Genomic DNA, 23,581 nt, shown 5'->3' with positions numbered 1-23,581 from the left:
CATTTTAAATGTGTGCAGTTTTTTGTTGTATGGCAAATTTATGTTAATAAAACTGTAGAAACTCTATTATTTTAGAATAATAAAAAATAAAATTCCTAAAGTTCTTAAAAAGTTCCTAAGAGTGGGGGGGAGAGCAATATTTTTGTGTAATTACTTTTTTCTTTTTTTTTTTAAAGGAAGGTGCAGCTCAGTGGCCCATGTGGGGATTGAACCGGAAACCTTGGTGTTATCAGTACCAGGCTCTAACCAGCTGAGGTAACCGGCCACCCCTGTAATTATTCTTAGTGGGTGTATATTTACTCATAGCCAATTGGGTGCTCTTCATTATTTCCTATAGTTTTATCCTTCCACTTGAGACATTTCCCTTCTGCCCAAAGAATTTCCCTTTTGTAATTCTTACAGAACATGTCTGCTGGTGATTACGTCTCTCAGCTTCTGTCTAAAAATGTCTTATTTCTGAAGAATATTTCTGCTGGGAATAGAATTCTAACTTGGCAGTTTTTTCTTTCAACACTGTAAAAATGTCTTTCCATTATTTCCCGGTTTCCATAGTTGTGTTCAAACATCAGCCATCATTTATATTATTGTTCCTTGAAAATAATGCATCATTTTCTTTCCATCTGGTTGCTTTTAAGAGTTTCTCTTTGTCTCTAGTTTTCAACAATTCAATTAAAATATGAATAAGTATACTTTTCTTTGTATTTATCCTGCTTTGGGTTTGCTAAACTACTTAAATCTATAAGTTAATGTCTTTTATCAGTTTTAGAAAATGTCCTAACATTATCACTTCAAATATTTGTTTCCATGCTAATCTCTCTTCTCTACTTTTGAGTCTCCAACTACACATGGACTTTTTACTCGGGTTCCACATATGTCTTAGGTTCTGTAACACTTTTTCCATTTTTTTATCTTCTTGTGCTTCAAACTAGATATTTTCTGTTGACTTGTCTACAAGTTCTTTAACCTTGTCTTCTGTTGTGTATAATCTGTTACTAAATCTATCCAATGAACAATTAATTTCAGATAATGTGGGTTTTGTTGTTGTGGGGTATGTTTTTGCTTTGTTTTTGTTTTTTGTTTTTTTGGTTTTTTTTTAATGTGCCAGGAACTGTACTAAGGCCTGGGAGTAAAGCAATGAACAAGAAAAACATAGTTCCTGCTCTCATGGAACTTAAATAATATATATTCAATTGACCTGTTTTCCTTTTTTTTTTTAAATAATGAAAATTAGTACATGAGGTGGAATGAGGTCCTAGAGTCCTGCACCAAAGTTTTCTAATTAACATATAAATGAAATTAAGCAACTGACTTTTTTTGTTTTTGTTTTTTTAAGGAGGGTGCAGCTCACAGTGGCCCATGTGGGGATCGAACCAGTCACCTTGGTGTTATTAGCACGACGCTCTAACCAACTGAGCTAACCGGCCACCCCTGATTGTGTTCTTTATTCCTGGACTATCCATTTGATTCCTTTCTATGGATTCCAATTCTACATAGAAATTCTCCAACTTTTCATCTATTTTGTCCACTATTTCCTATTGTTCCTTTAGCATATTAAAGTCCTTACCTGTCAATTTCAATTACCTGTGGGTCTACTTCTATAGTTTATTTTTCTTCTTGATTATGGGTCACAGTTTTCCACCTTTTCAAATTTTTAGAAATTATTCCTTGTATGCTAGATATTATAAATGAGAGAACCCCAAAATATGTCTTCCCAGAGAGAATTCTCATTTACTCTCTTAGGCAAAAGGCATGAGAGAGGCTGATCATTTCAATCCATTCAGGAATTGTACTGTGTCAGAGCTACGTTGCAGTTTTAGCAAGACTCAGTTCACCTCTAGTTCATCCTTTCTCTTCAGTCTGTGTCCAGAATCAGCAAATGTCAGCAATCTGTTTCTCACCTAACAAAGGGCTCTTCCTTCTATCTCAAAATTTTATTCATCTAGTCCTCATTACTACTGTAGTCCTCCAATATTTTTAAAAATATGACTTTAAAAGTGTATCCAGTTTTTTTCTACTTGTCACAGTGGTATAGATGACTGTACTGTGACCTACTAAATACTACCCAGAAACTAAAGTTTCCCTGTGTATCATACAGAAGTGATTCACAAACCCAGCTTTATATCAAAATGACCTGAGGAGATTTTTAAAACTTCAACCCATTGTCCATACCTCTACAACTCATAGATGTTCAGCAGGGTCAGGAAATCTGTACTTTTAACAAGAGTCTTAAGTGATTTGTAAAGCTGGCACTTCTAAAGAAACTAATGTGCTTGAACCAATTGTTCCTCCTCTCCCCTTCCCCAGAGCTCAGTATTTATAAGGACATTTACGAAAGAACATTTACTACATAAAATGGACAAGTTGATAGAAGAGTATAAAAATAGTTGGAAGTTCAGAATAAATAGACTTTAAAGATAAAATGTTAAAATACTTAAAGGCTAGTACCACTAGTTAGAGTACATGGTATAATACCAAAAGGAGATTAAAAAGCAAAACTATTCCGTTTAATTTTACTCCTAATTGTTTTTAGCAGAAAACAAAATGATCTTCAAATTTGAAAAAGAGCATTGCTGAGAGCCATCAGAACTCTTAGATAAAGCATAAAGACTCAACCTACTTGCTTTATCTGAATTCAAGTCTACATGAATTAATCCAAGGGTACAGGAGAAATTTTAGAAATGTGATAAGAGAAATGCTGTCAGTGAACTTTGAGAAGTCATGAAAAATAGAAAGTTGCCACAATGGGAATGGAAAATGTTCCCCTAATTGTCAAAACACAGGGATGGGTAAAGGTGAAAAGGTGATTCCAGGACTATGGACTTAATTTGATGTCAACAACCAGATAATTTTAAGACTGATTATTATGCAGATGATCTAAGCACTTATAAAAGGAACCTCTACTAACAATAATGAAATCTGACCTGTGTAAAATGCTTTTGCTTTAAGTTTAGAATTTACAAAAGTACTTTCACATATATTACCTCATATAGTTGATTTACACAGGACCCTGTGAAAAAGGGCAGGTAATATTACGTCCCTTCCCAACCCACATACGCACTCTTCAAAATATTAGGAATCTAGGACTCAGAATAGCTTGACTTGCCCAGCTTAACTCATTCTTCAGTAGCAAATTAGAACTCAAACTCAAGTCTTCTGATTCATAACTGAGTACTGTTTTCATATCACACAGCTCTTAAAATCAACATGAGTTGAGAATAAGTCATGCTGAAATGATGAGACTGGGATTGCTCGAAAATAATGGAGAGATGTTGAGCAGGGAATGGGTCAGAGTATGGATCACATAAAACTGAGCAGAAGCCTGGTTATGGGTACATGGGAATTTATTTGCAATCATCTCTCTTTTTGTATGTTTGAAATTTTTCATACTAAAACGTTAAAAAAAAACAGACATGCACACAGCAATTAACTAATTAACATTCTTTGATAGGTTTACTGTACTGGTAATCAGATGACTACCAAAAATATAGTGTACCCGAAGGTCAGCATTTTTTAAGGCATTTTTTTAAAGGCTTACATAAACCTTCAAATACAAAAATATTGAGAGAAAGGATGAAAAATGGCATCCCTGATTACTGCGCACTAGAATGGTGAGCTGTCCTATATGAAATGAGATGAAAATATGTCCTATAAGAAATAATTGAATGTATATTTTTCTGGAAAAAAAATCTAGGGAGAACTTAAGATTTGTTTTCAAATATTATTAAGTAAAGGGACAAAATTACTCTGAGGAGTTATAGAGGACAGAATTAGGAACAAGGGACAGAATTAGGAAAAGAACTAAGACGTTGAGGAGGCCATATTCTACTTTTCAACTCTTCCCACTATTTCTTAAGGCTCATGACTCATGTACTACTCACTAACAAACCTGTCACAGTCACCTATCAATTTTCTAGACATTTCCCCCATCATGAAAACAATTGGGCTCCTTGCTCAGTTTCTCTCCTCTACCTCACATCCACTACCACCTGGTATCAGTTAGGTGAGTGTTGCCTGATAAAATACAGGACTCCCAATTAAATTTGAATTTCAAATAAACATCTTTTTTTTAGTATAAATATATTCCATGCAATATTTGGGAAACGCATTAAATATTTATTCGTTGTCTATCTGAAATTCATGTTTAACAGGGCATCTTATATTTCTATTTGCTAAATCTGGCAACCCTAACCTTAGGCAACTCCAATGGCAAGGTGGAGTACCAATCCAACATCTGGCCTTCGACTCATCTTGATCTCAACTCTAGTGGCTGTGACCATGACAAAGACATGGTCTCCAAATTCAGCTGTGACCGTAATACTGCCCAACATTGCTAAGTGTCGTTAAACTGCCTGCTCTAGCTCTCATTTACCCCAACAGCTGTGATAAATCAAACCCATTCTTTCCTTCTCTACCACCTCAGTCTCTAATTCCGCCACCTGAATTTAGATCCCTAATCTTATTCTACCTCCTATGACATCTCATACCATCATTTCCCTTTATTATATTCTTCAACCTCTCCCACTAAAGGAGAAACCATTAAATGAAATTGTGTTTGCCCAAAGCCTTCAAAAGAGAGTTTAAACATTTCAGTTTGGCATATAAGACCCTATAAGATTCACAACTTAGTTCAGGCTTCACTCTCTCTGACAAGCTCTCCCTGACTGCCCAGTCTAAATTCAGTGCTCCTCTTACTCACTCCCATTGTACTCTATGTATCTGTACTCACCATAACTTTCATATTGTCTTTCTCCCTTACTAGACTTCAGGTTCCTTGAGACCAAGAACCATGTCTTGTCTTTATTTCCCCAACATTTACCACAATGCTCCTTCGGCATCTACTACAAATAGTAGACACTTAAATGTTTACTGATCTAATAAGATGGATGAGGCTCAATTTAAGGGAAAAGTTTCTAACAATTACAATTCTACTAATGGAATGAGATGCAGTGTTCCTGGTCATCCTGAGAGCAAAATAGGTTATGTATCATAGTATTATTTATAATAGACAAGAAAAACAAGGATTTAACCTAATGGGACTGGTTAAATTTGTGTGGTACAACCATACAACCATCCTTGAAAACTCTAAAATCAATAGACCTGTCAAAGAGACTGCTCTTGTAGGCACGTCCCGGTCCTCTCTCCCCTAGACAGCTGAAGGCACCTTAACAAGCTCTTGTACTTTAATCATCTTATATTCATCTCATTCAGATCCTACTCTTATGTTAACCTTACACTGCTAGAAACTGAAATTATCTTTTTTTTATTTTATTTTATTGGAGAATATTGGGGAACAGTGTGTTTCTCCAGGGCCCATCAGCTCCAAGTCATTGTCCTTCAATCTAGTTGTGGAGGGTGCAGCTCAGCTCCAAGTCCAGTCGCCATTTTCAATCTTTCGTTTCAGGGGGCGCAGCCCACCATCTCATGCGGGAATTGAACCGGCAACCTTGTTGTTCAGAGCTCACGCTCTAACCAACTGAGCCATCCAGCAGCCCCAAAATTATAATTTCTTACATCGATACAGTCTAGTCACATTTCATAAAGTAACATTTATTTACTTTGTTAATGATTGTTTTTTCTGATTATAAAAATATATGTTCAGTACAGAAAATTCAAATTTTATTTTTTAAATATTAAGGAAAAGTAAAAATACATCTAATCCCTTAAAACTCTTAAATAATGTGAAAGAAAATGTAATCATGGGCAAATCTTCACATTTCATTGTTATGCTAAAATAGCAGATTCTAAAACAATATATGCCATTCAATTCCAACAATATAACAGTAGTAACAGTAGCTAACATTTATTGAGCTCCTTCCATGTGCCAGAAACTGTGCCACGTTTTACATCTATTTCCTAATTTAAATCTCACAACCACCTCTGTGAAGTTTGTATTAGTATTATTGACCCTATTTTCCAAGTGGAGAAACTGAAGCTTGAAGAAGTATCTGAGCCAAGGTCTAGTAAGCACTGGTAGAACCTGAGCCCGAGAATTCAAACCCAGGTGGTCTGATTGCAGAATCAGCACACTTAATTACATACACCAAAATTTTAACTGTGGTTATCTGAGAGTCTTGGTATTATAAGTGACTTTTATTTATTTTTTGAGATTTTGCCATTTTCATATTTCTACCATAAACATGAATTACCACTTTTTTTTTTTTTTTTTTAATAAATGTCCCAGTAGAGGTTGGACAGTCATCTGCCAGGACTGTTGCAGAAGTGGATTTAAATAATCTCAAATTCCTTCTAACTAAGGATTTATGACTATCAGTTAGTGACTAGAATTATTTTTTCCTAAAAAAAGAAACAAAAATCAATCCATTTTAAGAATTATAAAAGTTTCGAGCTATCTGGTCATATTTCTCCTGTTTAATAGATAATGAAACAACTCAAAGTTTAGGAGATTTACATTAACATCGCAAAGGTAGTTCATATCAGGGCAGAAACCAGAGCTCGGGTCTTCATTCATCTTTGTTACCAACATTTAACTGAAACAAAATCTCCTGTGTCTCCCATTCCCAACTGCAAATTCAGTTATTGGAGGCCAAAAACTGAACCATAACAGGAAATACAAGAGCTTCTCCCCCCTCCTCAGTCCATTACCCAAAAGGAAGATCTGCCTAGAGCATAAAGACAAAACATTTTTTTTCCCAGCCCTGAGCTGGGGCAGAAGTAAAAGGCACTGGTATAGATAGAAGAGTTGGAAAGAGACTCCAAAAGACAAAAATGAATGATTTGAGAGTTGTTGGGGGGGTGGAGGGGTATTTGTAGGGAGGCACTGGAAAAGTAGACATAACAAGTAAAAAAGAAAACCAGAACTACCTAGAAATCCAATAGGACAAAGCACTCAAATACTACCAAAATTTAAAAGGTTGCCTCACATTTAATCAAATCCTAAATGGAATGTTCTTAGAGTATGAAAACCAACTTTACAAAAACTGGACTGTGAAATGCCAAGATAAAAGAATAAAACAAATACATAATCTCATATTTATAATTGTACATTCCTATTGGTATGATCACAAATTTTATTCTCTCACTTTCACAATTCAACTCTCTTCACTAAAAGTCTACAGTGAATAAAACGCAATGTTATAAAACTAAATAAAAGGGGAACAATGTTACAACTTCTCCTAACCAGAGAAGCTCTGATAAGGTGCAAAGAAAAATGATATAATGAGATCAAGAATATAATGTTTAAAACTCATGTCTATTTCTAATACATGACCAATCAAAAAATATTTCTAGATACTCTTATATAAACATAAAAGGTAAAAAATGCAACATTTCACTTTTGAGTGAAGAATCAATAATACATTCTTCACTTTACATATTTGTGCTATCTGTTTAGGAAACTTAGATCTTTTTTGTAAAGCTCTATTTATTGAAAAGTTACTGTTCTAAGAATTAAGACACCCACACTCTAAACTCAATTAATTATATATGATTGTGAACAAGTTATTTTGCCTCTCTAGTTTTATTTTTTCTCATGCAGAGTAAAAATAATAATAAGCACCAAACTACAAAGAGTGGCTTTTAAAAAATACTACACAGGATGACAATTATGGTAATACATTTTTGTAACTCTGTACAGCTTCCTTTCATGTAAAAGATTCACAAGACATTAAACAAGCCCACGATGGGAGTAGGAGAGGAATTATCCCCATTTTACAGATGATAACATAGGAAACAAGATGATAACATAGGAAACAAGTGCAGAGAGGTTAAATGACTTGCCCAAGGCCACACTGTACAATCAAAAGCTCTTTTTCTTACTACTATATAGTACACTGCCATCAGAAACCTGAGGTGGTTAAGAGTCGTTTCTCATGCCCAACCTATAATACTATGACCCAAGATGACCCAAGAAAAGCTGTCAATGATTTAACAGAAAGAGGTCACTTGAGATTGTTTTGAGGCAAAATTACCCACCAGGTCATTATCTGGGTATAAAACTATGATTAATAATAAATTAAAGTTCTTTAAAGTCAATTTCTAAAAGTCCTGCTCTGTCCTAAATTAACCCTATGCCTCTTGCACTAGATACACCACCCTTCTTGGGGGATATGAAGTGGAGAGGGGAAAGATTTCATCAAGAAAAGTTGAAGTTCTCTGAAATTCAATAGGATAAGACCCTCAAAGCTATAAAATATGAATAGGGGCAGGCAACAGCTTGTAGACTATAGTGGCAACCCTAAGCCAAACCAAAGACTGCCAGGCTGTGGTTTAAAGAAAATATGCAATCTGGAAGTGTGCACCTCAAGTTATGCTATTGCAAAGTAATTAGTACCATTTATAGTAAAAATATGTAAAGTTTTAAAGGATAATTCCAATTCTTCATTATAATTGGATGGGATTCCCTAGTAGCTTGGGGCTTTCCTGTCTCAACACAAGCTCTTTGGATGATACATATAGTGATTGGCTCAAAAGTCACTCTCAGAGAACCAAAGAATACAACTATCTATCACGGGCATGTAACATGTAAAGTGCTCATATATGCAGCCACCTATAGAGACTTTAATAGGGGCACTATCAATTCCAGGTACTTATATTCTCAATGTTAAAACTGTCTTCAGCACCACCTCTGAGAGTGCTGTTTACTGAAGGCTCTACCACATAGTAGGATAGAGATATGTACAAGTTACTGGAAACTTAAACTTAATTCACAGTCACTGAAATGTAAAAGACCTTTTCTATTCTTCAAGGTCAAAACAAACTTTGCCTCATCGTTCCCTCTCCACCTTCAAGAAAATGGGTTAGTCTAAAAGATGTCAGGTGAAATAGTCAATGCTTTTATAAATACAAGTCAAGCCTCCGCAAAGAAAGAGCTTAATATGCCTATATTCTACTTCAGTATTGATTCCAAGCCTTTTAACAGTTTAAGCTAACCACAAACCTCCCCTCTACTTCTATACAACCATCTAACTTCCTTTTAAAAATGAGCCTTCCTCTACCTCCTGCCCCTTGTCTATACACACACACACACACACACACACACACACACAAACGCTCAGGGAAAAATAGACTGAGGCCTAAAGAACACATGTGCAAAATACACGTTTTTAATTAATACATGCTCACCCTTAAAAGCATGTTATAATGCAACAATAGTCTATGCAGAACCCCATAACACCAGATTTGAAAGCTAAAACAGAAATGCCCCATAGCAGGCTGAGTAAAGAACAAAGATGAAAAATAAGCATTTTAGCTACTGTATTATAATATATCACTAACCTTTCTTTAAGGACAAAATTCTCCATGCTAAACACAATAAAAAAAAAAAAAAAAAAAAAAAAGAGGAGGAGGAGGAGATTTTAGAATCTAATTTCCTATTGGTCATAAAGTCAATACAATAGCCAAGATACGGAAGCAACCTAAGTGCCCACCAATTGACGATTTGATAAAGAAAATGTGGTACATATATACAATGGAATATTACTCAGCCATAAAAAAGAATGAAATCTTACCATTTTTGACAACATGGATGGACCTAGAGGGTATTATCCTAAGTGAAGTAAGTCAGACTGAGAAAGACAAATACCATATGATCTCACTTATGTGTGGAATCTAAAAAACAAAATAAACTAACAAAGAAACAGAAACGGACTCATAGATACAGAGAACTACTGATGGTTGTCAGAGGGGAGGGGATTCGGGGGCTGGGTGAAAAAGGTGAAGGAATTAAGAAGTACAAATTGGTAGTTACAAAACAGTCATGGGGATGTAAAGTACAGCATAGGGAATATAGTCAATAGTGTTGCAACTATGTAGAATGCCACATGGGTACCAGACTAATCAGGGGATCACTGCATAAATTATATAAATGTCTAACCACTACGCTGTACACCTGAAACTAATATAAAATAATATTGAATGTCAACTGTAACCAAAAAAATAAATAATTAAAAAAATTTTTTTAAGTCAAATAAAAAGCATAGTAATATTTAAAATCAAATGTAACAATATTGCTGGCCCAATTCACAGAACACCTTATAACATTTTTTTCTATTATAATTCCCAAATTTGAAGAGCCATATATAACACATACCACAAATTAGATGATAAAGCAAGAAAACAAATCAATTACGGACATCCATGATATGCTACATAAGGATGCTCTCAGTACCCTAAGTATTTGTCAGTGAATGCTAAAGTAAGATATATACCAGCCAAGGTACATACAGGGGGAATATCTAAAGACTAGTCAATCTCCCTTATTTATTGAAAAAACGATAACCAGTAAACTGTAAAAAAAAAAGTATAACTCTTATACTTGAATAATTTTAAACTTTTCGAAGTGTTTCACATTATCCTATCAGACCATGGCCAAAAAAAAATTCCTTATGGAGAGACTTGCCACAAAAGTAACAAATCTAAGATCACAAAGACAGACTATCAAATCTGAAACTTGATTCAAAAAATATATTAGCTCTGGGGCGGTCTGATGGCTCAGTTGGTTAGAGCGTGAGCTCTGAACAACAGGGTTGCCAGTTCGATTCCCACATGGGCCAGCGAGCTGCGCCCTCCACAACTAGATTCAGGACAACGAGCTGCCGGAGGGGGCGGGAGGATGGCTCAGTTGGTAAGGCGCAGGCTCTTAACAATAAGGTTGCAAGTTGAAGGACAGTGACTTGGATCTGATGGACCCTGGAGAAAAACACTGTTCCCCAATTAAAAAAAAAAATTTTAAAGCATACACACACACACACACACACACACACACACACACATACACACACATATATAAGCTCAGTGGGAGAAAATATAAACATATACAAGTTCTTCCTTAAAGCGTTCTTTAAAAAAAAAAAACTATTCCTAGTTAAAATATCACTTAACTTATAAGACCTAGGCTAACATAAAAACTAAATTAAAATTTGGTTACTTACATTTATAACAAAGCCAAAATTACCCCTTCTTTTAGCCAGTCTACGTTTCCACTAAGAATCCTATGCGAAACATCCCATCAGTGACAGTGTAGGCTCACAGGGGTGCTGGCACTGGGGTGAGTACAAGTGAATTCTAACAGAGGCTTCTTGCTTTTCAGAAAGTTGACACTCTTTTGGATAAAAAGATAAAAGAAAACAATGCTATGCTGTGTTCAGCCAACCCTCCTGAGGGGAGAAACCTTACAGGGTGGTTCTGCAGAACCCCAGGTAACAAGCACACCGAGAAGTGAAATTGCAATGAGTTTAGTCTAAAAAAATCTTCACGGGATGAAAAATGAAGCTTGAACTGCACATTGAAGAATGGACAGGCGTTAGAAAAGCACAAAGGGGGAATGAAAGCATTCAGGGGCCTGCACAAACAAAGGCTGAGACGCAGGAATAAGCATGAAACATACAGAGGAGACTGAGCCAACCTGCTTGAAATATAGGTGCATGATGAGGCATAACGAGAAACAGTTTGGTAAATTAAGTGGGGTCAGCTCCCAGGAGACTGCTGTGGCACATGGAGATGCTGTTAAAATATTAAAATCATCGAATATTTAAACTAGAAAGAGAACCTTAGAGATTTTCTAGTCAATTATTTCACAACAGAGGAGGAAATCTAGGATCCATAGAGATCTAATGGCTAGCTAGCATAAGGGCAGAGGCTGGGAAAGAGCAGAGCAAAACTCCGACTCCCATGTAGGAAACCCAGTTCAGCGATGGGCAACATAGTATGCTAGAGAAAGCACATCTGTCCAAGGGTCAATGAGAACATCAATATATAAAGATCTGCAAGCATACATACAAGACAATGTTGTCTTGGAATTAGTGGAAACTGGTTTCCAGGGGCATGGACCACCACAGTGACATTACAGTTGAGCAAAACCCACTGTTCTGCCAGAAGGAATCACTTTCAAGAAAGCAATAATCCAGAAAGAAAGCTGAGGCAGAAAGTCGTTTTCGGAGTTATAGAGAAATGGGTGGATAAACGTTAGAGGCAGCAGGTATCAGGCAATAAAAGGAAGATTAGTCCATAAAGAGAAAGCTATAGGACCAAGCAAATGTTTAAGACAAAAGAAATCTTAGTAAGTGTGAAGGTGAAGAGGAAGGAGATCACATAAAGACTAAATTAGATGCTAGATAAGGTGGAGGAGTGAGGGAGCACAGAGGACCAGTTGGAAGAATTTTCTTTTTTTTTTTTTAAGATAAGTTCCAGGATAAAGAATAAGCATTTTTTCTCACTCACCATATAATACCGTCTGCCAAAAAAAGTATTCCTTTTCAACTACTTATAAATAAAGCCTTATAAAAATGGCAGACCAGGCTTTAAGAGCAAGGCTAGGAGATACCTTTTTTTTTTTTTTTTTTAAATCCAAAACAGCGTCAAAGTTTTACAAATCTGTTTGGCCAATTAACATGTAGCTTGTAACTCCAAAGACACTTGCCAATCATTTTATACTGTGAATTTTACACCACATATTGAAAGAACATCTGATTAGCATTCAGTTTACAACAGCCAGTATGCTATTATTACAAATCAAAAATCAGAGTTTATTCTCTAACATGTTCTTTAAAATGTTATGCTTTGAGGGCTTTTTATATACTATTTTTATTTGACCAGATAAGGAAAATGTAAGTGATTAAATGAAAATATTTGCAACAAATCATTTGAGAATACCTTCTGTTCAATTTCTTAAGAAGAAAAATTTTTTTTTCAAATAACCAGTTTTCCTTTATTCCCTTTTAGAAATAAAGCCCTACAGAAACTAGGTGGGGCATATAAGAAGGTCCTCTCTAATTGGTTAATTAACCTGGCTAATGAACCACAATTGAAAGCTACACACCTAAAATTTGCCAATTTCAATTTAAAAACTTACTGTTGAGCACCATAAAAGTAGGTTAAGTAGAAGCAGAAGATATTCACTGATACATTCAGCTTTCTGTCATCTACCTTTGCAACTGCCATCTCCCTAATCAAGGTGGTAATTTTTAAAATTCCTAAGAATCATTCAATTTAGCCCATAAATATCAGGTTTATGTGCAGTCCCAGCAGGTTACAGGAATTTTATTTTACCCACTTGGACACAAGTAGATAAAAATGTCCTGAGCTCAAAATGTCAAGATGGAACACTACCACTTCTTTTCCTGGGTCTGCTGCACCAAGTTACTGAGCAATACCCACCAGAGTACAATATGTAATCAGCAGTGGCTAGTGATGCATTTCTGCTTGAATCACCACAAATGTTACAAGTTCAACCAAAACATTCATTCAACCATAAACAAAGTTGCCATCTTTTGATATGCACATACTCTCTGGCTCCACATACTATATATCTTCTCTGTAATAAAAAGAAGCAGCTTGACTCCCTCTGGACCCATTGAAACAAAGTATGAACAATGTATGCAAAATTTAAAATTTTTAGAAATAGTTGAAACAGTTTAACACTCTTACACAAATAACTCACTACATACAGGGCTTTTTTCTCCCCTCAATAAAAATGTAAACTCTTCCTTCCTAACTATACTTAATTGATTTTTTTTAATCCTATGAGATATTTTTCAGTAAAAATATCCCTGATTTTCCAGCGTTCAATACTTTTCATATTGAGATTCTTGTTATTAGGTATGCTATACGACCTTGGAAAGTCATTTAGCCTGTCTGTGCCTCAGTTTTCTCACTTTCCCACCTCAAGGTAAACTCCAATTTGAATTAAACATTTATTACTTCTATAATAAATTAATGTATATAAATACCTTATGTTAAACACTAAAAACTCTTATACTTTTGCATCTCAAAGTCAATGGACTTTAACCTTGTAAGAGAAAAATATGAGGAATAATTTGTCCTATGTATCTTTCCCTTAATTACAACATAAGGAATATATAAAGAATGCTTCTGTTTAAAACTCTTATGCCCTTAATTTTTAACAGATGGTGGTGAGTTTGATTCCACAATATTCATAACAAAGCAAACAACAAAGCCTAAGGTCTTTTAACACTGGGGACAAAAAGAAGGAAACATTTTTTTACATTACTGGCCATATAATCAAAATCACTCCTCTTTTAAAATTTAGAAAACTATATTTTTCATATGTGGCATGTAAGCCTACAAATCAACAGGTTAAAGTTTAAAAACTGGGGGGAAATTTTAATAAAAAACTGGGGAACAAGTGTGGTGTGAACCCTTCAATTTCCTGCATCCAGATTATGCTGTCTACAGGGTTCCGTTTTGGAGTTCTTCTGTGTGCCTTTTTAAAAATTATACAGGGAAAGTCTTTTCTATTAAGTTTTAAATGTAATGCTCTATCAATAATATCCAATATATGCGGTAACATTTTGCTTCCTCAGATAAATCCGTAGGGCAGTGGTTTACATGCTTTTTGGTCTGGAAGCAGAAGGATGGATGAAACAACTCCTTCAAGTCTGACAGCTTCATAATTCTATTTTATCTATGTAGTCTCTTCTCAAATTTCTTTTCAATCCCTCTGCCTATTCCCAAATATCTTTTAGGTAGGTCAGAAACACTATGAGTTCTGTAAGGAAATGTTTATGGATCAAATAAAAGTGGAGCCCTCCTTCCCCCTCCATTCAGCACCCACAACCAGTTTTATAATTATATCCAGTAAACAAAAAAGATTAAGTCAATCTTAAACAGCTCCCTCATCACAGGAAGCCCGCAGCAGACTTGCAGCTGCAAAAAAAGCATCCCGTTAACCCATTCCCAATTACCTACAGCAACACAAAGTTAAACTAATTCCCATTGACAAAAGGCTCCGTGCGCATTCATTCTGCTTAGCCCTAGGATTTACTGTGTAAAGCTATGGGAATAAAATGGCACCTCCCCAAGCTATGAAACTTTTTTTATTCCATCCCAAATATTCTCAATGAAAGTTCTGTCAACCAAGAGGTGAGAGTTACAAACAATAACAAAACACTAGCAGAATTATCCGGCTCCAGGACCACATCCCAGCTGTCTTTGCTCTCGGTTGTCAGTGGCTCAGATGCAGTTTCCCACTTTCCCACTCTCCTCCCACTTCCCTTACTCCCCAAGAAGCTCCCTCAAGAAAGCGATAGTCACCTTCTCAGACCGCTGGCAAAAATAAAGGGAGAAATGGCAATTATCAAGGAAGGAAAAACGGGAAAAATATTTCAGAAGCAGGAGGGAACAAGAACCATGGTTTCCACTGCAAATAGCAATGTAAAGCCAATCTTATCACATCAGATGTGAGGGGACGCCCGTGTGGGGCATCAAGAAAACCGTGCTGTGTGTGTGTGTGTGTGTGTGTGTGTGTGTGTGTGTGTGTGTGTGTCTGCACTTGGACCTCTAGAGACAGGCTGAGACGATGGAGCAGAAAGTAAGAAAACCTGTGCTTTCCCTGCTTTCTTCTACTCTTCCCCCTCCAAGAGAGGAAGCTGAAGAAACTGGGGGAGGGGCGGGATGTTATCGTTCTCCTATTGGGGGTACACAGGACGGGCGTTGGGGTGCCTGCAGTTACTCACCCCCAGTTAGGAGATCCACTGAGAGAAGAAGAAACCCCTAAATGTTACCCACCTCCGTTCAAAAAAAAAAAAAAAAAGTAAGGGGGGGTCATGATTAAATCCAGATGGAGAGCCTCAGGTCACTCATCCCTATTAGCAAGAGGATGGACTGGGATAAAGGGGAAGGAGGGTCGGTCAAGAAAAGGCCCTACTCCCCGATTTAGGAGGGAAGGGGAGTCCGAGCTACCAGCCGTCCCCTCCTTCCCCGCACCTCCCCCTAGGCCACCCCCACTTATCCCCCTTCCTTTCCTCCAGAGCCTGAGGCAGCCGCGGGGGAGGCGGCTGCTCCTTCCTCCCCGCACCCACTCCGTCCCCACCCCCATTCCGTTCCCACCTCCCGCTCGCCACGGGCCCGTTACCTGCTCGTCGAAGCGGCTGACCACGGCCTGGACCCATTCCACCGGCCTGTGCGCGGCCATGTCCTCCCCGCGGCCGGGGGACGGCGGAGGGACGGGTCGGCCGGCGCCCAGGGCCGGGAAGAGGGCGGGGAGGAGCGGGGGCTGAGGTGAGGGAAGAGTCGGGGAGAGGGTCTGAGGAGTGCAGGCTCCGATCGTTCCCACGGGGGTGGGGATGGGGGTTCTGCGCCGAGCCGGGAGGGGGAGAGGGGAAGGGGGCGTTGGCGAGGAGGCCGGGGGGCGGGGGGCGGGGGAGGGGGACCCGGGGAGGGGAGGGGGCCTCTGGATCGCTCTCCCCACTAGCGCCGTCTCCCCACAGCCATCACAGCCCGAGACGCCGCCATGACACCCCACCGGAAGTGGGATCCTTTCCACGGCCCGGAGAGAGGGAGAGCCAGCGAGCTTGAGATTGAGAGCGCGGCTGGGAAAGGGGAGGGGGAAGCGAGAGGAAAGGGGGCCTGCCGCGCATGCGCCCGCGCCGGCCCGTTTCATTAATGAAAAAGCGTGTCGTCCTGGAGGTGACGTCACCCAGCTCCTCCGGGCCCCGAGCGCGCGTCCCTCCTCGCCGCGGGGCTCACCCAGCCTCTGACTCCGGGTTGGGTCGGAGAAAGTCCGACCCGACCCGGGAACCACCGCTCCCATCCCCGACGCCACAGCAGGCTCCTCCTCCCCCACGCCGGCCTCCGGGTTTGGGTTGCTCCCGGGGTTGGAAGTTAGGGCGCCCCGAGGCTAACATTTCTCCCAGCACGCAGATCTCAGGCTGCTCTGGGGAGACTGTGCTGAACCCCCGTCTGCCTGAAAACTCTCACACACACAAAATAAGGCACAGCACCTCAGCTTTCCAGGTCTTTCGTAGCCACTATGTAGACTGCTGAGAAACCGGAAAAAGTAAGGCCAATAGAGAGTCAGTGATTTTTTTTTTAACGGTCTCTTAAATCCCAATGCTAGACCTAATGGCAGTCCAAGTATTCAGACTCCAGCATCCCAGTGCAGTCGTCCTCTGCTGAACTGATAGACACACAACTTAATAAAAACTTTGACACCGTTGTTAATAGAAAGATTCAAGTCTCACCAGCCTCAAAAAAGCCTTGAAGAGTTTCGCATGCATGAATTCAACACATTCATTATCCCATTTAAATCTTTCAATAGGTATTTAAACCTTTCCAGTAGGTACCACCTTCATCTAACTGATGAGATGAGGTCACAAGAGGTTCCTTAATTTGCCAGAAATCACAGAATTGGTAGGTGGCAGAGTCAGGATGCAAACCCAGCGGGTGTGACTCCAAGGAGACTAGAAACAGACTGCAGCTCTCCTGAAACCACTGCGTCCCCTATACTAATACCAGATTTGAAATGATTCCATGTGGAATTGGTCACGCCAGTTTTCCAGGAAAAGGATTACATCCCAAACAATGGATGATCTATTTATTTCCAACATGAACTTTGGAAAGGGTTACTTTTAAGTTTCTCTTCTTCAATAGACTTTCCTTAGGCTAATGTTAAAGTGAGTTTACACATTCTGAGCACACACTAATTAACAGCCAGTTAGGCCCCATAGAAGGACACTGAGTGACAAGGCAGGGCAAAACCAGAATTTTAATTGTACCACAGAAAATCCCAAAAGCCAATAATCTGTGTACAGAGTGATATATCCACAAGAGACGTTTCTGCCAGATGGTGATGGCCCAAAATACATATTCAATTAATATTTCATTCCACTAGAACAAGAGGACAGGGTCTAGATAGTTCTTTAGTCCATTGTTTAAGGATGCGATATGAATGCTAATTTCTTTTAGCTGATGTCAGAAATGATGACAGTGCTGAAGGAAAGGATGACGATTAGGTGAATGTTCATCCATGCCTTCCGTAACAAGGACCCCTGGGAAAAGCTCACCCCAGAGAGCATCCATTGCCTCTACTTCACTGCTGAACTTCCAGACCCCCAATCTTCCTTTCTTTTTCTCATACTTCCTCTGAAAGTCCCTAATTACTTTCCTGTTGCCATGGCTTTTTGCCTGGGGAAGAAGAGGGGAATACCTCATCTTCTTCGCTAGATTGGATGCAGCTGCCTAAAGTCTCTGCTCCTTTGACTCCAGTGGTATTCCATGGCTGTGGTCCCTCTGTGCTTCTCTTTCTTCTCTGGTTCCTTCTCTGACTCCCCATTCCTCTCTAACTCTAAGGTAAGACATCCAAACTTCAGGCCTTGGCCCTCAGCTCTTCCAGCTTTACTCCAGCCACCACGTCATTAATTCATCCTCATCTGCACTGGCCCCCGGGATAGGAAGCCTCTCATTACACCTGAAGATCTACACTTCACTCCAGCTTCCTCTCCAATTAAATCCATTCAGTTCCACTGAACCAATATCCAGCGTCCAAACTCCTATTATATGTAACATGCGCTGTGTTAGGCAGTGCAGAGTACATAGCAGGAATTCTAACCAAAAATGCCAAAGAAGGTAATGCATAGAGATTCTGGTGAACTAAGGAGCACATCCCCCCATTTAAAGGGACAACTGTCACTCAACTCTAGTCAATCACTGCCATGTAGGAATATTGACACAGTGTTGCTAGATCTTCCCCTATTCAACAGAAGCTGGAGGTCTGAACTTACATTTAAACTCTTCAAATTTTTACACAGTGGCAATCAATGTGCATTTTTTTTACACATTGTAGCCAAACAAAATGTGTGTGCTATCTGAATTTCCCCCCATTGGAGCACCAGTTTGACTACCTCTGGCCTAATGGAAAGACATACAATGTTTCTGAGTAGAATGGAATTGGATTTGTATCTTAACATCCCCCATTCTTCACTGTTTAACACAAGAGATTTCAGGGCAACTACTAGTGTTTGATGTCATTTTAAAATGCATCTCTCTCATTCATTCTGTTTTTTTGGTCATGCAACACTCTCTGCCAATTTTTTCTTCATCTCATTCTAGTAGCATTCCCTCCATTCTACTCACTCCCCCCTCCTCCAGCATAGGAAGGAACATAGGACTCCCCAGGACTGAGGTGCCCATTTCCCCAGTTGCTGGGAATGTCAGTGGCCAACAGCTCTCAACCGAATCCTTTTCCAGGAATTACCCTCAGCAAGAGAGCTGCCTCGAGCCAGGTCCCACCAAGCCCCAGGAAAGTGTGCACAAATGACTGGCAGATGCAGGCCTCAAGGTCAGACCAACCTGAAGGGCTCTTCCTTAAGGGATCAGGTCCTAAGGGATTGGCTGAGGCCTTTGCTGTGACTGCATGTAGCTCAGTTTCTCTTTCTGCTCAGTCCTACGCCTTTCACTCCTGCACAGCGTTGACCCCAAAGCTGTTACCTAATACATTTTCCTGCTTGCAAATCTCCATCTCAGACTTGATTTTCCAGAGAATCTGAATCAAACCAATTAGTCCCATGAGTGTGGTCTGATCCAGTGCTGAGTCACCTGCTGGCCAGGTGGCAGCGAGACCCCCGCAGGTGAATCCCTGATAGGCCCTGGCTGGCATGCTGGAGCAGTACATCTGTTAAAACTTTCAGCAGCAGTGATGGGATACCAAGTTTCCCCAAAAATAAGACCAGGTCTTATATTAATTTTTGCGCCAAAAGACACATTAGGGTTTATGTTCAGGGGATATCATCCTGAAAAATCATGCCAGGGTTTATTTTCCGGTTAGGTCTATTTTCGGGGAAACACAGTAGGTGAGTAGGACATAATACCGGTGCAAGAATGCACTGGTAGATGCTCTATCAAGCATTTTTAAAACATGGGGAAAATGGCAATTCAAGAACTATGAGCTCGGATAGCTATTGATGGAGTAAATCTATGCTTCGGAGAAAGACAATGAAAAATTGAGGTGATTAATCACTGATTAAAGACTAAGGATGAAAGCTAGAGTGCCTCCTTAGTGGCATATATAAACGGAGGGGGGAGCAGAAAAGTTTGAGGACCAAATCCACGACTTAATCATAAGAGCAGTAGAACTCCAAAGAGGTTAAATTCTCAGCTCGGCAAGTCTGCTATGCCAAGGTCAGGGCCATGGTTGGAAGAAGTGGGATTCTGACACTTTGGATGGGGCATCCGGGTTGATGCACTTAAAACCTTAAAACCCCATGTCACTCAGAACTCTGGGTTTGCATAAGTGCCCCACCCCACCCCTTGCTTGAAAACAAAGTATCTACCCTGCAAGGCAACACATACCCGCCTTAGGATCTACCTGTACCTTTCCAAGGTCAAGCCACAAAATAACCCTGCTGAGGAAATGCTGGACCTGCCAACGGAGGAGAGACGGAGAGGCACTATATATCCTGAAGGAACTAAAGGACCTAGCATATATATATATATATATATATAATATATATATATATATGGCCAAAAAAATGTATACACATTTTAAGAGAGGAAAAAACTGTATTAAAATTGTAATACTCAGTATACACCAATAACAAAAGATGAATGCAAGTCACGTTTGACTTCTGCAATTACAAGAGGTGCTCAAAGTGGTTACCATCAGCGTCCAAATATTTCTGATTACAACGAACTACTGCTTGAGCATAGATAACATCTCTTAAAATATTATATATTTTTGGGTATATATATATATATATATATATATATATATATATATATATATACACACACACACACATATACACATATATCTGCAGAAGTTGGGAACATACATATGCAAGTATGGGATTGGGTCCCAGGGTGCTAATAGACTGGGGAGGGTGGGTGGAGGGGAGCATAACGCTAGACAAAGCAGAGTTTGTTGCTATGAGCATGTCCCTGTACTATAGTATTTACATCCTGGAAAGACCCCCAGGATACACTGCTAACAGGTTGTTAAGAGGGCTCATGGAAGCCTGGAGAAAGCAATGGCTCACCCTAGGCAGAATAGTAAGGCCAGAGCCGTCATGGCAGACAGTGGAAGAGGGGAAGCAAAAGACTCAGAGAAGGGGGCATGCTAGAGTGGATATACTATGTACATCCCACCAGCTGACTCCACTCTGCCAAATGTCACAAGGAACAAGGAATGTGCTAGTGAAAGGTTCATTAATATCACTCAGAAGCTCAGTGGTGGCTCCCCTCTTTAGGCCAGGGCTGGTAGTAGGAGATACTGTTACAGAGCTAGTTTCCCTGATAGCAACAGGCCTGACAATATCTTGAAGAACTAGAGACCAGGTGGCAGGGCTTAACCAACAGAAGCAACATTAAATGTCATTGTTATTAGTGGCAAGAATCAAGCAGCAACCAAAGGGACACGACCCTTTGGAGATAGTGAATAGAAACTGAGCTGGGCAGGCCCCAGGGATGATGTACATACCTTTTAAAACTCAAGGATGGATGAGGAGGAAGCTGAAGGAACCTCCCCCCGTAAAAAGTCACAATCCCTTGCCTGGTTTCCAGACTGGAGCCAGTTTTCAGACCCCAAACCATTGATGACTAAAGATGACTGGGTTTCCAGCAGGTATGGATGTAACCATGAGTCCTCTAGTCCTCCCTGAATATAATGAGTATAGACGTACTTAGTCACTGGCAGAAGCCCTGCGTCAGCTCCTTGGCCTGCGGAGTGAGAGCTGTCATAGTGGGGAAAGCCAAGTGGAAGCTTCTAAGACTGCCCCCACCAACCTAGCTAAGATTCTACATTTTTAAAAATCTGAACCAGAGATTAGGATGCATGAGAGAACGTCAGAGATTAGGGTACACGTAGAGAGCAGCTACTATAGCAGGGATGGAGATAATGCGTGGGCCCGACAGCATGGGCTCCCACTCACCAAGGCTGATCTAACTACTGATGCCACCCAGAGCCCAACCTGCCAGCAACAGAGACCAACACTGAGTCCCTGATATAGCACCATCATCCCTCAAACAAACCAACCAGCCAATTGACGACAGGTTGACTTCTTCTACCATGGAAGGAAGAGTAATTTGTCTTGACTAGAATAGACACCCATTCTGGGTACAGATTTGGTTTTCCTGCCCACAGAGTTTTTTTCTTTCTTTGGGGTTGTTTGTTTGTTTGTTTGTTTGTTTGTTTAGACCAGCACCACTATCTAAGGGCCTACAGAATATTTGATCCACTGACCTGGGATCCTGTACAACATAGCACTGGACCAAAGAAACCTCCTTACAGCAAAAGAGGTGTGTGCAGCAGTGGCTACATACATGACCATGATTTCTATTGGTTCTATCACACACCACAATATCTAAAAACTGCTAGCCCAGTAGAGTGATGGAATGGCCATTTGAAATCCCAACAGAAGATCAAGTTAAAGATGGTACCCCAGGAGGATGGGGCACCGTCCTGTAGGACAAAGAATGCACCCTAACCAATGACCATTATGTAGTGCTATGTCCCCAAGAGGTAGAATTCATGGATCTAGGAGCTGAAGGGTGTAAGGAGTGACCCTGCTTAACATCCTCCCCAGTGATCCACTTGGGGAATTTGTGCTTCCCAACTCTGGGCTCTGCAGACTTAGAAACCCTGGTTCCCAACCAGGAAATGCTTCCAGCAGGGGACACAGCAATAGTCCCATTAAGTTATGGCTGCCTCCCCGTCACTTTGGGCTGCTTGTACTAAGACACCAGCAGACAAGGAAAGGAGTCACCATCTCAGCAGGGATCACTGACTCTGACCATCAGGAAGTGGTAGAGCTGCTATTACCCAATGAGGGGCAGAGAAGATATGTTTGGTGATCCACGGGCCATCTCTTGGTACTCGTTCAATTGTGATGGTAAATAAACAAGTGTAGCAGCCACATCTGAAAAGGGCATGGTTACTAGAGGCTCAGACCCTCTCAGGGATGTGGGTTTGGGGCATCCTACGGTGAAAGCCACAAAGACGACCAGAGATGCTAAGACCACCAGGCGAATCTAGAAAGGGTAGAAAAGGGATATGGTCAATTGTGGTCTGAGGACCAGTGGCAGTGGTGAGAGCTATAAGTCATCCTACTAATCTCCAAGAAAAGAGACCAACCAGAATCTTATAGGAGCTGTTACCAGAACTTATCATATGAAGAAAGTGGATCTGAGCAGTACAAGAGTTGGACAACCACAGACACCATGGAGTCCACCTCAGGACTGAAACCCTCACCCCCCACCCTGACCCCTCCTGCTGAGAGGGTAAGCAGCTAATCATGTGACTATAGAAATTGCCATTAGTTGAAGAGAACCACCTCACCCAAGGTCATACCCCCGCCCCATGAGAGCCCACTTCTAGTCCAGGGGACCCCCACTTATGCAGGGGTCTAAAGGGTTGGCCCCTTTGCCTCAAGGTGGGTCTACTCTGAAGGGCCTTGTCAGCTCCAAAGCTCTTTCAGTGATTGGCTGAAGCCTTTGTTGCAACTATGTCTTAGTTTAACTTCTCCCTCTGGCCAATCCTGCGGTCTTGCTCCCCCACAGGTGTTAATCCTGAAGGCACTTCACAAAGAACTTCCTGTCTACAAATCTCCACCTTAGAGTCATTTTCCACCCAAGACATCTGGGTGCAAAGGACAGCACTACCTCTTACTAGTTATGTGACCTTCGCAAATTAACTCACCACACTAAGCCTCACTTTCCACATCTATAAGTGCAATAATAATAAAAATACCCATTTCATGGGCTGTCATTGAGTTAAATGAAATGATACGTATAAGGGGACTTGGTACAGTGCATGGCGTCCACAGTGCTTTCTCAGGTGGGGAGAGGAACACCAGAAAAGCTGGAATAGAAAAGGTCCAGTTTGACTCCTGAA

General features: G+C 40.2%; 1 protein-coding gene across 12 annotated transcripts in view; it reads right to left on the bottom strand.

Moving 5' to 3' along the window:
- NF1 (neurofibromin 1) overlaps positions 1–16,283 on the bottom strand; it is a 210,965-nt gene extending 194,682 nt beyond the window's left edge. For 4 of the 12 annotated variants that reach the window (XM_019750681.2, XM_019750685.2, XM_019750687.2 and 1 more), the window contains exon 1: positions 15,830–16,282. In XM_019750681.2, coding sequence (XP_019606240.2) covers positions 15,830–15,889 — 60 coding nt within the window. In that variant the 5' untranslated portion in view covers positions 15,890–16,282. Of the gene's footprint in view, positions 1–15,829 lie in introns of all 12 variants that reach the window. The other 8 variants (XM_074320817.1, XM_074320825.1, XM_074320818.1 and 5 more) reach the window with 3 other exon arrangements.
- Positions 16,284–23,581: the final 7,298 nt, after the last annotated feature.

The sequence above is a fragment of the Rhinolophus sinicus genome, linkage group LG15 (genome assembly GCF_036562045.2).
Source record: "Rhinolophus sinicus isolate RSC01 linkage group LG15, ASM3656204v1, whole genome shotgun sequence".
NCBI classification, from domain to species: domain Eukaryota; kingdom Metazoa; phylum Chordata; class Mammalia; order Chiroptera; family Rhinolophidae; genus Rhinolophus; species Rhinolophus sinicus.
The sequence above is the reverse complement of the archived record's forward strand: the minus strand, read 5'-3'. Positions and strand labels throughout refer to the sequence as shown.